Source organism: Lycorma delicatula, chromosome 11 (genome assembly GCF_047948215.1).
Source record: "Lycorma delicatula isolate Av1 chromosome 11, ASM4794821v1, whole genome shotgun sequence".
In the NCBI taxonomy this organism is placed as follows: Eukaryota; Metazoa; Arthropoda; class Insecta; order Hemiptera; family Fulgoridae; genus Lycorma; species Lycorma delicatula.
Window position 1 is genome coordinate 54070304 of NC_134465.1, and position 14463 is coordinate 54084766.

The 14463-nt window shown below is 30.7% G+C and overlaps 2 protein-coding genes across 3 annotated transcripts in view; both read left to right on the forward strand.

The window, feature by feature from the left end:
- The window catches only part of LOC142332074 (guanine nucleotide exchange factor for Rab-3A-like), a 183083-nt gene that overhangs the window by 83740 nt on the left and 84880 nt on the right, over positions 1-14463 (forward strand). The gene's annotated exons all lie outside the window — the stretch shown is intronic.
- Positions 7261-10215, forward strand: LOC142332390 (uncharacterized). Its single transcript, XM_075378815.1, has one exon. It carries the CDS (start codon positions 7374-7376, stop codon positions 9213-9215), a length of 1842 nt encoding a protein of 613 aa, XP_075234930.1. The 5' UTR covers positions 7261-7373; the 3' UTR covers positions 9216-10215.

Genomic DNA, 14463 nt, shown 5'->3' on the forward strand with positions numbered 1-14463 from the left:
ACACTTCCAGGTCAAACGTCGATTCAAGTGAAGAGAAGTTATTAATGAAATAAAATTTTATGTACTTTTCATTTTAAAAAAAAAATGTGTATATGAATTTAATAGGCATACAAGGAAGTCATCGTGCCCACATCAGATTTTGAAGCTTTATTTAAATTTCGGGAAAATTTATAAGCATTATTACCCGATTTTTTGTGTTTTCTTATTGTCTATATATATACAGGTTCCTTATAAAAAATTTCTTTATATATTACAACCAGTGATAATAAAGAAACAATTGTATATTAATTTTTTTTTTGTCTTCAGTAATTTGATTGGTTTGATGCAGCTCTCCAAGAATGTTATTTAGTGCTATTCGTTTCATTTCGGTATATCCCCTACATCCTACATCCCTTACAATTTGTTTTACATATTCCAAACGTTACCTGTCTACACAATTTTTTCCTTCTACCTGTCCCTCCAATATTAAAGCGACTATTCCAAGATGCCTTAATATGTGGCCTATAAGTCTGTCTCTTCTTTTAACTATATTTTTCCAAATGCTTCTTTCTTCATCTATTTGCCGCAATACCTCTTCATTTGTCTGATTTTTAACATTCTCCTATAGCACCACATTTCAAAAGCTTCTAATCTTTTCTTCTCAGATACTCCGATTGTCCAAGTTTCACTTCCATATAAAGCGACGCTCCAAACATATACTTTCAAAAATCTTTTCCTGACGTTTAAATTAATTTTTGATGTAAGCAAATTATATTTCTGACTGAAAGCTCGTTTCGCCTGTTCTATTCGGCATTTTATATCGCTCCTGCTTCGTCCACTTTTAGTAATTCTACTTCCCAAATAACAAAATTCTTCTACGTCCATAATCTTTTCTCTTCCTATTTTCACATTCAGTGGTCCATCCATTATTTCTACTACATTTCATTACTTTCGTTTTATTCTTGTTTATTTTCATGCGGTAGTTCTTCATCAGTTCATTGTTCCTTCTAAATCCTTTTTACTCTCAGCTAGAATTACTATATCATCAGCAAATCGTAGCGTCTTGTTTTTTCACCTTGTACTATTACTTCGAATCTAAATTGTTCTTTAACATCATTAACTGCTAGTTCTATGTAAAGATTAAAAAGTAACGGGGATAGGGAACATCCTTATCGGACCCCTTTCTTATTACGGCTTCTTTCTTATATTCTTCACTTATTACTGTTGCTGTTTGGTTCCTGTAAATATTAGCAATCGTACCATCTCTGTATTTGAACCGTAATTTTTTTAAAATGCTGAACATTTTATTCCAGTCTACGTTATCGAATTCCTTTTCTAGGTCTATAAATGCCAAGTATGTTGGTTTGTTTTTTTAATCTTCCTTTTACTATTATTCTGTACCCTAAAATTGCTTCCCATGTCCCTATACATTAATACAGGATCATTCACGGGAACCGGATGTTTTTAAAATAATCATAAAAAATTAAATATTTACTTTAAAAAAGTTTTATTGGTACTGAAACACTTGTTAAATCAAAGCATTTGTTACTTACTCATGAACGAAAAATTATGTCCGGCAAGTGAAGTCCATTTTGGGCAATACATTGTTGTAGCCTTTCACGGTAACTGGCCTCAATTCTTTGCAGCATGTCTACATCAATCTGGGTGACGTGATGACGAATTGCGATCTTTAGGTGCTCCAATGTACGCGGTTTATTGCCGTACACACGCGATTTCAGAAACCCCCACAGAAAAAAATCACAACTACTCAAGTCGTGGGACGGAGGGGGCCAAGGAAAGTCGCCGAATCTGGAAACGATCCGTCCCGGAAACAAATTACGGAGAACAGCCATCGTTGCTCTCGCTGTAGCTCCATCCTGCTGGAATAACATATTTTGAAAATCGATTCCCCGGTTTCGTAACTAAGGGATGAAAAACGTATTCAACATCGCAATGTAACGATCAGCTGTTACAGTTACGGCAGCGTCATTTTCTTCAAAAAAATATGGTCCAATAACACAAACCTTTCCTATTGCACACCAGACAGTCACCTTTGGGCTATGAAGTGGTCTCTCGTGAAGCCGATTCGGGTTTCTTTCTGCCCGATACCGGCAATTCTGTTTGTTGACGAAGCCATTCAGATGAAAATGGGCTTCGTCACTTATTAACAATAACAAATTTTCATTTTCTTCAAAAATGGTAAGCATTTGTCGACAAAATTGTAATCGCTGCGTGAAATCTTGCTCGTTTAACTGCTGCACGACGGCTATCTTGTAAGGATGGAAATGCAGGTCTGTATGCAGAATTCGTCTTACCGTACTTGTGCTCATTTGAAGCGCTGCTGAATGTCTCTGAATAGAGCGGCGTGGGCTTCTGACAATGGCTTCCCTTATTCGTTCGATATTCTCCGGAGTGCTAGCAGTTTGTCGGGGACCCGGTGGTTTTTTCTTTAATATTGAACCGTTTGTTCGAAGATTGTTTACCCATCGCAATATTGTATTACGAGAAGGGACACTTGCATTATGATGGATATTAAACTGACGACGGAAATCTCGCTGAACAGCAGTTACGGATTCGTCATTTCGCACAAAACTGTCATACGCGTACAGGCGTTGGTCTAGCGTCCACGACACCATCTCAACGACTAAAATGTAAATGCTATGAACAAAGGAAACGTCAGACACCAGCCACGTGCCCCTCCCACCACGAACGCCCGAGTACAACCCACTTCAAAAACATCCGGTTCCTGTGTATGACCTTGTATATAAAATATTAATGCTATAAAATCTTATTTACAAATCTTATAATTCAAATCTTATTTACATTTACTTTTTATTTATTTATTTATAACAATTAATTTTGTTTGTAAATATTTTCAAATATTGTTGTTTCGGTTTAAAATGATAATACACCTTTTTTCATTCAAATTTTGATGTTCTGTTGTTTCTAATAAAGTCATATTTCTTAAACTATTTTAAAAATTTAGCATGTGTTCTAATTTGTGTGTGTACGCGCGCGCGCGGGTATGTGTAGACATACATTAATTAATTGATAAAAAAATAAACAGCATTTCTCTTAATACATTTAAATAAAGAACAAAAGATTTATTTAGTTTCCGGTTTTTGTAACAAACCATTGTTTAAAAATATTCGTCCCAATTTAATGTTTAGTGATTGCTCTTTTAATATTTTCTTGTTGTTATGAAACAATTTATTCGAGGTGAACTGCATTTTTTCAATGTCAAACGGTTAAGTAATAAATAAAAAATATATATTTTATTTATTTGCATTAATGGCGTGAAATAAATGTTGCATTCTTAACAGAGTGGGCGCTTGCGTTTAAATCACCATGCGCACACATAAATTTTCATTATACTGCCTGTTCAGATATGCAGGTTTTGCGTGACTAACTCAAAAAATTAATATAACGTACTGTAATTTTAATTTTAATTCTATTTTCGTAAATTATTAACATATTATTATTATTATTATTATTAAATAGTAATATCGTTGACAATAAATCAAAAATAAAATAAAATTAATAAAAAAAATAAACAGAAAGAACAGGCTTACAAAAATCGATAGAAAAAATAATATTTGGAAAATATCACGAATATTCTAACTTTTAAAATTTAAAAATCAGGTAAGGAAAATAAAAAAATTTAAAACGTTTAAATACTTCACAGAAATTATAAAATCGAAAGGCCAAGAAAAAATTTCTTAAGAAAAAGTGTGAACAAAATGGAATTGGCCTTTCGTCTAACTAAATATGTACAAAAAAAAAATCTAACTATAAATGTAACATTAAGGCATTTCATTATGATTATTCTTCCAAAAGTGTTGTGCGCCGCAGATTGTGTGGGGTACGATGATCACACGGACGTTTTTAAAGAAATTCAAAAGACAGAAAAAAAGAAAGATGCTTAAGGAAAATTATTTGGTCTTACAAAGCTGATATACAATTTGAATATATATATATATATATATATATATATATATATATATATATATATATATGAATATATATATATATATATATATATATATATATATATATATTGTTCAGCTATCATTGGTATATTTTAAGGATGAGTGAAAATACAATTCTCATGAAAATCATATCTGTTATCCACAAACAAAACTTAAAAGCGTTAATTTCAATAAAATTTAGAAAGATAAAAAAAGGAGTAAAAAAATTCTTCACAAAGATTTGGAAATAATTAAGAAAAGTAAAAGAAATTTTTCAAAGAAAGATTTCTCTATGAAAAAAATGCACAAAAGATTTCAGATAAAAGTCATTGAGAGTCATATTAAAAAGTTAGACGAGGGACGCTGATAAAAATGTTAAACTATATTTGGTCGAAACAAAGATACAGAATTAAAATATATAAAAATAAGATTTTAACAGTTGGGTTCATTAAGTTTGTTTTGTATTCTTCAAAACGAAAATTCCAAAATTGAAAAAAAGTTATTAAAATTATTAACAGTGTAAGTAGAGAGGTTATGTTCCTTCTGGACCAGATTTGACCTTTGACTCCGAGTAATTTGCGTTTTGGCAGATGTACTGACCTTGAAGCAAAAGAAAGAAACTACCCGCTTTTGGTAAATTGCAACGAAATTTAATCGGGTCAAGGTTGGTTCAACTAACCGAACCCACGCCACACTAATACGTCACGGGTACCGCAATAAGAGCGAAAGATCGAAACGAACCGCTTTATGGTGGGTGATAAATTGCAACAATATACGATACCTTTCATCAGCTGGAATCCCAACCGATGCGATCGTGTATACATTTACCGTCGACGAATAGAGGAACGTTTGTTCCTCTATTCACCATGCGCCGCGATAAAAGCGAAAGATCCAAATGGAGCTCTTTATGGTGGGTGGTATGATTGCCGCTATATTATGCGAGTATTTAGCGAAAGATCGGATCGCGACGTTTTACGGCGGGTAAGTGCAATCAAAATATAGGGCTAAACAATTTAATTTCCGGATAACCAAGATTCGGTTGATCGAGATTGTAATTGATGCGTTAAACAGTTAGCGCTTGACCTGCTGACACATACGCCGTTTGAATCGTGAAAATCGGACGAGCGGTTGCAGAGATATTAAGGCGATACCCTATCACACCCCCTCCCCAATTTCCGATCAGAAACGGGGCAATTGAAAATATTACCATCAGACGGGTACCACTGACAACGGATGGACTATCGTCGAGGGGGACGAAAAACTTGTTTCATGTTTACATGTACTTTTTCTATTATTTTCACGAGTAGGATAGGTTATAGAAGTCCTGGGAGAACTTCGTGACACGCTGTGTATAGGATAGGGTTAAGTAAAGTTTTCTCTAAATCTAATTCACTTCCTTTATTGAAGGATAAAATAGCAAAAACAAAATTAAAAAAAAAAGTTGTGTAGGTGCAAATTCTATAATTTAAAAAAAATGGTAATCATTTCTTGGTAATTCTGTATATGAAATATAAACTTTCAAAAATGAAAGATATTTAACCAAAGGTAATTAGAACACAAGGACAAAAAACATGCGTCAATTTTAGCTGGTAGGGGGTTCCTTTATTGAAAAAATTCTTTTGGATTATTTATATGTGAATTATATGTAACTAATAAGCTTTAATAATTTATTTTTCTAAAATCCGTCTGAAGAAAACTGAAATTGTTTTTGTGAATTGAAATTGTTTTTTGTTTAACGGATTTTGTACAAAAACTTAATGTGATCCATGCCTTGTATATAGAAATATTTGACAGAAATTTAGTGAACATTGATTTGGTTAATCATGAGGTATAAAGCCTAAAGCAGTGGCACATACATACATACATACAGAGTGATTCAAAGAAACGGGAAATTTTGAAAGTTGTGTTGGTAGCCGTGGGCGATTGGTACCACTTGATAAGTGGCGCCAGCCTCTCTAACCTAACCTGCCATTTAGTTGTCATGGATCCTTGGAGTGGTGCGCAACGTGCATTTGCTATCAAAGCCTTTTACAAAAACAATGACAGTGTAGAGTGAGCGCGTAGAGAATTGTGGATGTCAGACGAAGCGCATTTCCACCTCAGTGGATTTGTTAACAAGCAAAATATCAAATACTGGGCACAAGAAAATCCTACGCAGCTACACCAGCGTCCGTTGCACAGCCAGAAAGTGACCGTGGGGTGTGCTATGTCATCTTACGGTGTTACAGGCCCTTATTTTTTTGAGGACGACAACGGTCTTGCGATTACAGTGACGTCGGCTCGTTACGTAGCCGTGCTTGAAACCTTTGTTGTGGATCAAAAAAAGAGATTTCAACCGATTCTTAACACAGCCTGGTTTCAACAAGACGGAGCAACGTCACATACTGCACGAATATCGATGGCAGCTGTACGCCGATTGTTTGAACAAGTGTCATTTCACCAAATGGGGACATTAGATGGCCTCCCAGATCGCCTGATCTCTCAGCTTGCGATTACTTTTTGCGGGGTCACCTTAAAAGCAAAGTGTTCCACAGTAGACCTACTACAACGGAAGAACTGAAGACAAAGATCCGAGAAGCAATTGTGGAAATTCCATTTGAGATGTTACGTCAAATTATGAACAATTTAACGAAGAGACTTCGTGAGTGTTTACGTAGAAGAGGTCACCTGGAAGATGTCATCTTTAAAAAATAAACTAAAATGTATGTATCCTAAAATGGCAACATTTGTACATTTACATGAAATAAAATTCATTTTCTAAAAAAAATTTTCATTAACGTTATTTAATTTTTTTAATTTCCCGTTTCTTTGAATCGCTCTGTATATATATTTTATTTCTATATAAACTAGTTAGACCCTAAATTGTAAATATTTGCAGAAAAATTTGAAACCTTATTTTAGAAATGTTCATCATACTTTCCCCTGTAATTTAGGTATTCCAGCTATATTGCCATGATAGTAAAATCTACTAATTTATCCTTTCAGTGAAGCAACAAGCTTTATACTAAAATGATTAAGATAATTCAAAGTTTAGAGAACATATTCACATTTACTACTTTAATTGTTTCCCATAGGTTTCCAGAATTGTTAAAGCAGATACCTATGAGATTAATAGAGTTAAAAGTGAAACTACAAAAGCAAGTTGTTGAACTTTTATAGGTGCAAAATGAACTAGCAAAGTTTTAATTAAATAATGTATTTAATTTTTAAGTTAATTTAAGGATAAAATTTCTTTTTATATTTTAATTATTAATAGGAAATAATAAATTACAATTAATATTACAGTTGCATTTGTTAACTTTTTTACAGGTAGTTTTGCTGTAATCAACAAACTTAGAGGCAATAATATCCTTACAGGAACAATCAGTAGTACTTATTCCTAATCATATTTTCCTAATAATATACGTGTGATATTCCATTAAAGAAATGATAAAAAATTCAAAAGACAGAAAATATTTACTATTTTACAGGAATATAAGTGATGAAGGTATTAAATCTCTTTCTCACCGTTTAAAAGATAGTTTGTTTACTACTGTGGATTTTAGTTCTAATAATATCGGAGATAAAGGTGCTAAATATCTAACTGAAATTCTAAAAGATACTCAAATTACTTGTCTGATACTTACAAATAATGATATTGGAGCTGAAGGTGCTAAATTTCTTGCCGAGTATCTAAAACATAGTCGAGTTACTGAAGTGAATCTTAGTTCTAATAATATTGGAGATGAAGGTGCTAAATCACTTGTTCAACATTTAATACAAAGTCGAATTACTGAAATGAATCTTAGTTCTAATAACATTGGTAATGAGGGTGCTAAATCTCTTTCTTATTTACTAGAACATAGTCGAGTTACTAAAGTGAATTTCAGTTCTAATAACATCGGAGCTGAAGGTGCCAAATCTCTTGCTGTGCATCTAAAAGGTAGTCAAGTTACTGAAATGAATCTTAGTTATAATAACATCAGAGTTGAAGGTGCCAAATCTCTTGCTATACATCTACGTTATAGTCAAGTTACTGAAGTGAATCTTAGTTCAAATAACATTGGAGATGAAGGTGCTGAATTTCTAGCTCAGTTTCTACAATACAGTCGACTTAGTAAAATTAATCTTAGTTCTAATAAGATCGGAAATAAAGGTGCTCAAACTCTTGGTAAGTATCTAAGTTATATTGGAGTTACTGAACTGAATCTTAGTTCTAATTTCATTGGACATGAAGGTGCTAAATCTCTTGCCCAGAATCTACATTATAGTCAAGTAACAAAAGTAAATCTTAGTTCTAATAACATTGAAGATGAAGGTATTAAATTTCTTGCTAAGAATCTAAACGGTAGTCGAGTTACTGAACTGAATCTTCATTCTAATAACATTGGAGATGAAGGTGCTACATTTCTCGCTCAGAATCTAAAACATAGTCAAGTTTCTGAATTGAATCTTAGTTCTAATAAAATCGGAAATGAAGGTGCGAAATTCCTTGCTCACCATCTAGAAAAAAGTCGAGTTACTAAACTTAATCTTAGTTCTAATAACATCGGAGATATAGGTGCTAAATATCTTGCTAGTTATCTAAAATATAGTGTAGTTACAAAAATTTGTCTTAATTCTAATGAAATTGGCGATTCAGGTGCTAAATTTTTTGGTGACATTCTATATTATACTCGAGTTACTGAATTAAATCTTAATTCTAATAACATTGGTGATGAAGGTGTTAAATCTCTTTGTCATTTTCTTGAACATAGTCGAGTTAGTAAAGTGGATCTTAGTTCTAATAAAATCGAAGATAAGGGTGCTTTATCCTTAGCTGAACATCTAAAATATAGTCAAGTTACAGAAGTGAATCTGAGTTCTAATTATATCAGAATTGAAGGTGCTAAATCTATTGCTCTGTATCTAAAAGATAGTCTAGTTACTGAAGTGAATCTTAGTTTTAATTACATCGGAGGTGAAGGTGCTACATTTCTTGCTCAGCATCTAAAAGGTAGTCGAGTTACTAAAATGGATCTTAGTTCTAATAATATCCGAGATGAAGGTGCTAAATTTCTTGCTCAGCATTTAAAAGATAGTCAAGTTACTGAACTGAATCTTAGTTCTAATCACATAGGATATGAAGGTGCTAAATCCCTTGGTCAGCATCTAAAGGATAGTCGAGTTACTCAAGTGAATCTTAGTTTTAATCACATCGGAGATGAAGGTACTAAATATCTTGCTCTGCATTTAAAAGATAGTCAAGTTACTGAAGTTGATCTTAGTTATTGTAACATCGGATATTAATGTATTAAATCTCTTGCTCAGCACCTAAAAGTTAGTGAAGTTACTAAAGTTAATCTTAATTTTAATAACATCGAAGATGAACTTGTTAAATATCTTGCTGAAATTCTTAAAGTTACAGCAAGATCTATTTTAGTAATTACAGAATTACTAAAATAGATCATAGAAGAAATAATATAGGTATCACTGGGACTTGTTAATTAAATCTGGCACAAGTTATACTAAATCGAACAGTCTATTTTTATTTCAGTTATTGGGAAAATAGTTATAATTACTTTCTCATAACTTCTTCATACAATTCTCAAATACATCATATTGGTTATATTGTTTATATTAATAGAATAGTAGCTGAAGGTGTTAATTACGTAAATCAAAATTTTTGAAATATTCCTATTGTTGATTTAAATATTTTTTTATAAATTGTAACACTATTGGTTCTCAATATTTGCTTCAGGCTTTTAACGATATTAAAATTACTATTCTTATTGTATCTACATCATAAACGCACTATGCAAGCCAATTGTACACAATATTTGATTAAAATATTTAGAGATAATAGAATCTTTTAATTAAATTTTATAAGACAACAACTGGACAGTAGATTTATTAAAGAGGTAACCAACCTTCTAAAAGAATTAACAACATTGCTCTTGATGTAGGTGGGAATTTAATACGTTTATTTATCAACAGCAACTTACCGGATTTATAACAAGTTTTTCATCGTTATAACTATGTAAATCTTCTAAACAGTTTCAGGACACGCAATCGTATGGTATCATTCAAAATGTGTTGTTACATAGAGAACTATATTACATACATGATAAGCAAAAAATTTTACATCCTTATATTTTTTAAGATGTTGAACGAACATAAAATGCTATTATATAGGAAAGAAGTTGAACCTAATTTTAGCGCAGGAAGTTATAAGTTACTAGGTTCAGTATTTTATCATAAAAGTAATAACATTAAGGGTGATACAGGAGAATCGGGATTTTAAATAAATATGTGATTAAACGTAAACTTATGTATACTATGTCTACACACTGTTCATCATGCATTTTTTCATAAAAGTGACTTTTTCCAGAAAAACATTGGTCTCAAGTTTATATAAATTAATAACGTCGCTAGGATTTCAGCTAAAAGATTGTTTTGATAAGATATTTTATTAGTATTACAGTTTTAAGAATTGTTTATTTAGTTCTTTGAGCGCACCCTTAAAGCGAATCTAAACATTGTTTAGTGTCCAATTCTTCATCAACCAGTCACTGTAAATCTTTTCATTTGTCATTATTACATTAATCTTTTTTAATTATTTACCTAACATTGTTTATTTTTTATATAAAAAAAATTTATTGGACGGTGTTCTTTGTTAACATAAAATGAGGGAAAATATAATTAAAAAGAAAATTGCTAGAAAATCGCATAAATTAAAACATTTCTGTTTATTTAGTTGTGCAACGCTTCAATTATGTCAGAAGTTCAGATAATTATCTATATCTAGATAAAATATTTAAATCCAGGTTAAAGGTGAAGTTAATTAAAAGTCATTTGTATATATTTTTTAAGACATTTTTATATTTATTAGTTTTTATAATCACCATCAAAATTTCAGCGTACAATAAAATTGTATTTTTTATTATTATTTTTTACCTATTATTATTATAATTAATTTTGACAAAATAACACTTAAATATTGTAATGTATTTGTTGCATTTGTATTAACAAATGCAATTCTTGCATTTCTTCATACAATTTTGCATTCTTACTAAGATGTATATTAATATACATAAATATTTTTATAATTTTTTTTAAATTTGTCAAAATTATCTTATACTCGTATACTTGACACTCATATATGTCTGTATTCATGAATTTATTGTATTAATCAAAAACAAGTATTATATATTACTGTTGTATTGTACTATTAAAGATCTATTGTGTATACATACATATATATATATATTTTTTTTTTGTGTTAGTAATATCTGTTTTGAATAAAGTTTATAAATGCTTTTTTCAAAATTCCGTTTTTTATTTTACTATCTAGGGACTATATTATTTCAACAAACTCTTTTTCAGTTTATTTTTCTTCCACATCTTCATAGTTTCTTGGTGCTTTCCTTTTGTTTCCTATGTTTAGGTATATTTCTTCCATTGTTTATTTTTCCTGGAAATATATGATATTTTTGTAATTTCTTTCTCAGTGGTAAACATTTTTTTATGTCTTCTTGCGTTATTTTCGGTTCTTTAATTTCTAATTCAGTTTTTAATCCAGTTGTTATTGGTTTTTAGATTTTTAAAGTACATAAATGGCTTGTTATTTTCATTCTTTATATATGACCATAGAAGGTGATTCTTCTATTACTGATTACAAATTTTCTTTATGTTCGTTTACTGTTCATTATTGTGTCATCTTTTGTATTTATCTTCATCTTTGATGGACCTTAGAACCTTTATGAGTATTCTTTGTTCATTTGATTGTAGTGTATTGATTAGAAATTTTAAATGTTAAACGTAATATTTTTGATGACACTACGCGACAAATGACTGTCGCGAAGTCATCAAAAATTAAAAATTTTTTTTTTTTCTTCACTTTTTCAAATTATTTTTATCTCTACTATAGAAGAATATAATCTTTCTAGCAATTCTCACTTCATAATTGCATCTCTGAATCTTTCTTCTACACTTTTTTGGGATTTCTTTACATAACCTTAATTTCCTTGTATAGAGTGCTGTTTTATGATTTTAAACTGAGTATTTATTAAGAACACTTTCTTTTTCTTACAATAATTTTATTTACTTTTATTTTCTTACGAGCCTTTCTTGTGTTTATCATCCTATTTTCCAAAACTTGTCTTTTCTTTCTTACCCTATCGTAGCACTCTTATCCCCCATTAAAACAACAATCTTTTCCATCTTCATCAATCAGTCAGCATTTTCATTGTCATTAAAACGAATAAGTCCATTTCTATGCTTTTCCTATCATTAATAAGTTTCATGTTTTGTATTCATGTTGATATTTCACGATTCATACACCATTCTTACTATATTATCCTCATAATAGAACATAATTATCATTAACTTTATCTTTTCCAACCTGATTTTATTTCCAGAGTATTTAAAAAAAAAAATAATGTGCGATGATATTTACACTTGTAGAAGTATCAGGCATATCATCAGTTCCTATCATGAGAAACTGATGCTTATACTGAGAATTCTTAGTCTGGTTTCTAACTTTTAACTTGTCTGGCTCAGGAAACTGTACCGCTGAAATATCGTTCAGGATCTACAGAGCACACAAGCCCTATTACCTCTGAAAATTTCTGAATTCCCTTAGTATCAGGAAAGGGGGTATTTCTTTTATGAAGTAATGAAAATTATTGTTGATCTTCAAGGCTTATTTGATTATGTTAATAGATATCACAAGAAAAATAATGAAATCGATAAAGATTTTGATTAAGAAAAATGTTGTTTGTTACCTTTAATTATATGATTAAAAAAAGTAGGTTTTTTCTTTTAATAAGGCTTCAAAAAAATTTGTACTCCTTGGCTGGACAGTAGTCAGTATGGTTTACAACAAAACTGAAGCAACTTCTGAAAAAATTGTTGTGTTTATCCTTCAATTATAAGATTGATATATCAATTAGAAATAATTGATATATGCTGGAAATGTTTATTTACAGTTCCCAATATATACCCAATTTGGGTATAATACAAAGTCATTTAGATAAACCTGAGGAAAACATAATTTTTGTCTAAATTCTGGCATTTTAATACACATTACTGGAATTCCTATCATTTTTGGATACTTAAAAGATTCATTCATACATTTACGTGTTAATTAATCTCCAATATGTATGGGAAGTAATAGAGAGATAAGTGTTAGTAACAGCAATTGAAAAAGAGTAAGTAATGATACATGGTCTTTTGCCATATTTATTGGTAGGGGTGACTGTAGTGGTGTAAGTATGTATATGCATTTATTTTATATATAAAATAGTAATAATAATGTACTGGATAATTCTTTTGTAATAATTGACTGCAGTAAGTATTGTTTACTAATTGAGAGATGATTCTAAATCTGGTATACTAAAATCTCAATCTTTACTACTTGGTTAAACCATGATCATGTGAAAATCCTGAAATTTTCTCATGACAACTCTTTAAACAAATTAAGTCTCAAAAGGGATTAATCATTCTTTTCCAGTTTTTGCGCAGTTTGATTTTTCTATGGTTAAGCCCCATTGTTGAGCGCATGTATACTAAATTTCATTTAAGTATGTTACTATTCTTACAATATAAATTTTTATTGATAAGTTACAAATTGGCAAATGAATTAAGATACCCACATCAACTTTCTTTTATTTTGATATCCTGAGTTTGCCGTATAAGTTAAACCAATGTTTTCTAGGATACCTTTCTTTTTCTGTTTAGCCTTTGATAATTACCTTTCAGATAATACTTCAGAGATGAATGAGGATGATATATATGAGTGTAAATGAAGTATAGTCTTGTACAGTCTCAGTTCGACCATTCCTGATATATGTAGTTAATTGAAACCCAACTACCAAAAAACACCAATATTCACGATCTAGTATTCAAATCTGTAAAAATAACTGCCTTTACTAGGACTTGAACGCTGGAACTCTTGACTTCCAAATCAGCTGATTTGGGAAGACGCATTCACCACTAGACCAACGCATTGGGTTTTTTCTAGGATACCTGTATATACACATAAATACACACACACCACACATAATAGACAATAAAGCTTGCCAACCGATAAATAGCTTTGTAACTATTAAACAATAAAAAATGAAATTTAGCAAATGATCATTTTCCTAAACAGTTTATTTTTTTATATTAGATTACTTATTATTTGAAGGGTACTGTAGACTATTTTTGAAACTGACTATTACAAAGCTGACATTTTGGTTATGGTTATCGTAACCTAACGTTATTATATGTAAAAAGTTTTGTTCTTCAATCCTCTTTAAAATAATATGTAACAAGTCTACACTTTTCTATTAAAAATTTTAAATGTTTATGGTTGTAACGATGTCATAATAAAAAAATAATAATATTTTTCAGGTAGGAACATTTGGTAAAATCATAAAATTATTATTTTTTCTTTTTTTTTTTGTCTTCAGTCATTTGACTGGTTTGATGCAGCTCTCCAAGATTCCCTATCTAGTGCTAGTCGTTTTATTTCAGTATACCCTCTACATCCTACATCCCTAACAATTTGTTT

Excerpts from the sequence above, each read along its gene's own strand:
- LOC142332390 (XM_075378815.1), top strand. The coding sequence starts at position 7,374 with ATGATAAAAAATTCAAAAGACAGAAAATATTTACTATTTTACAGGAAT.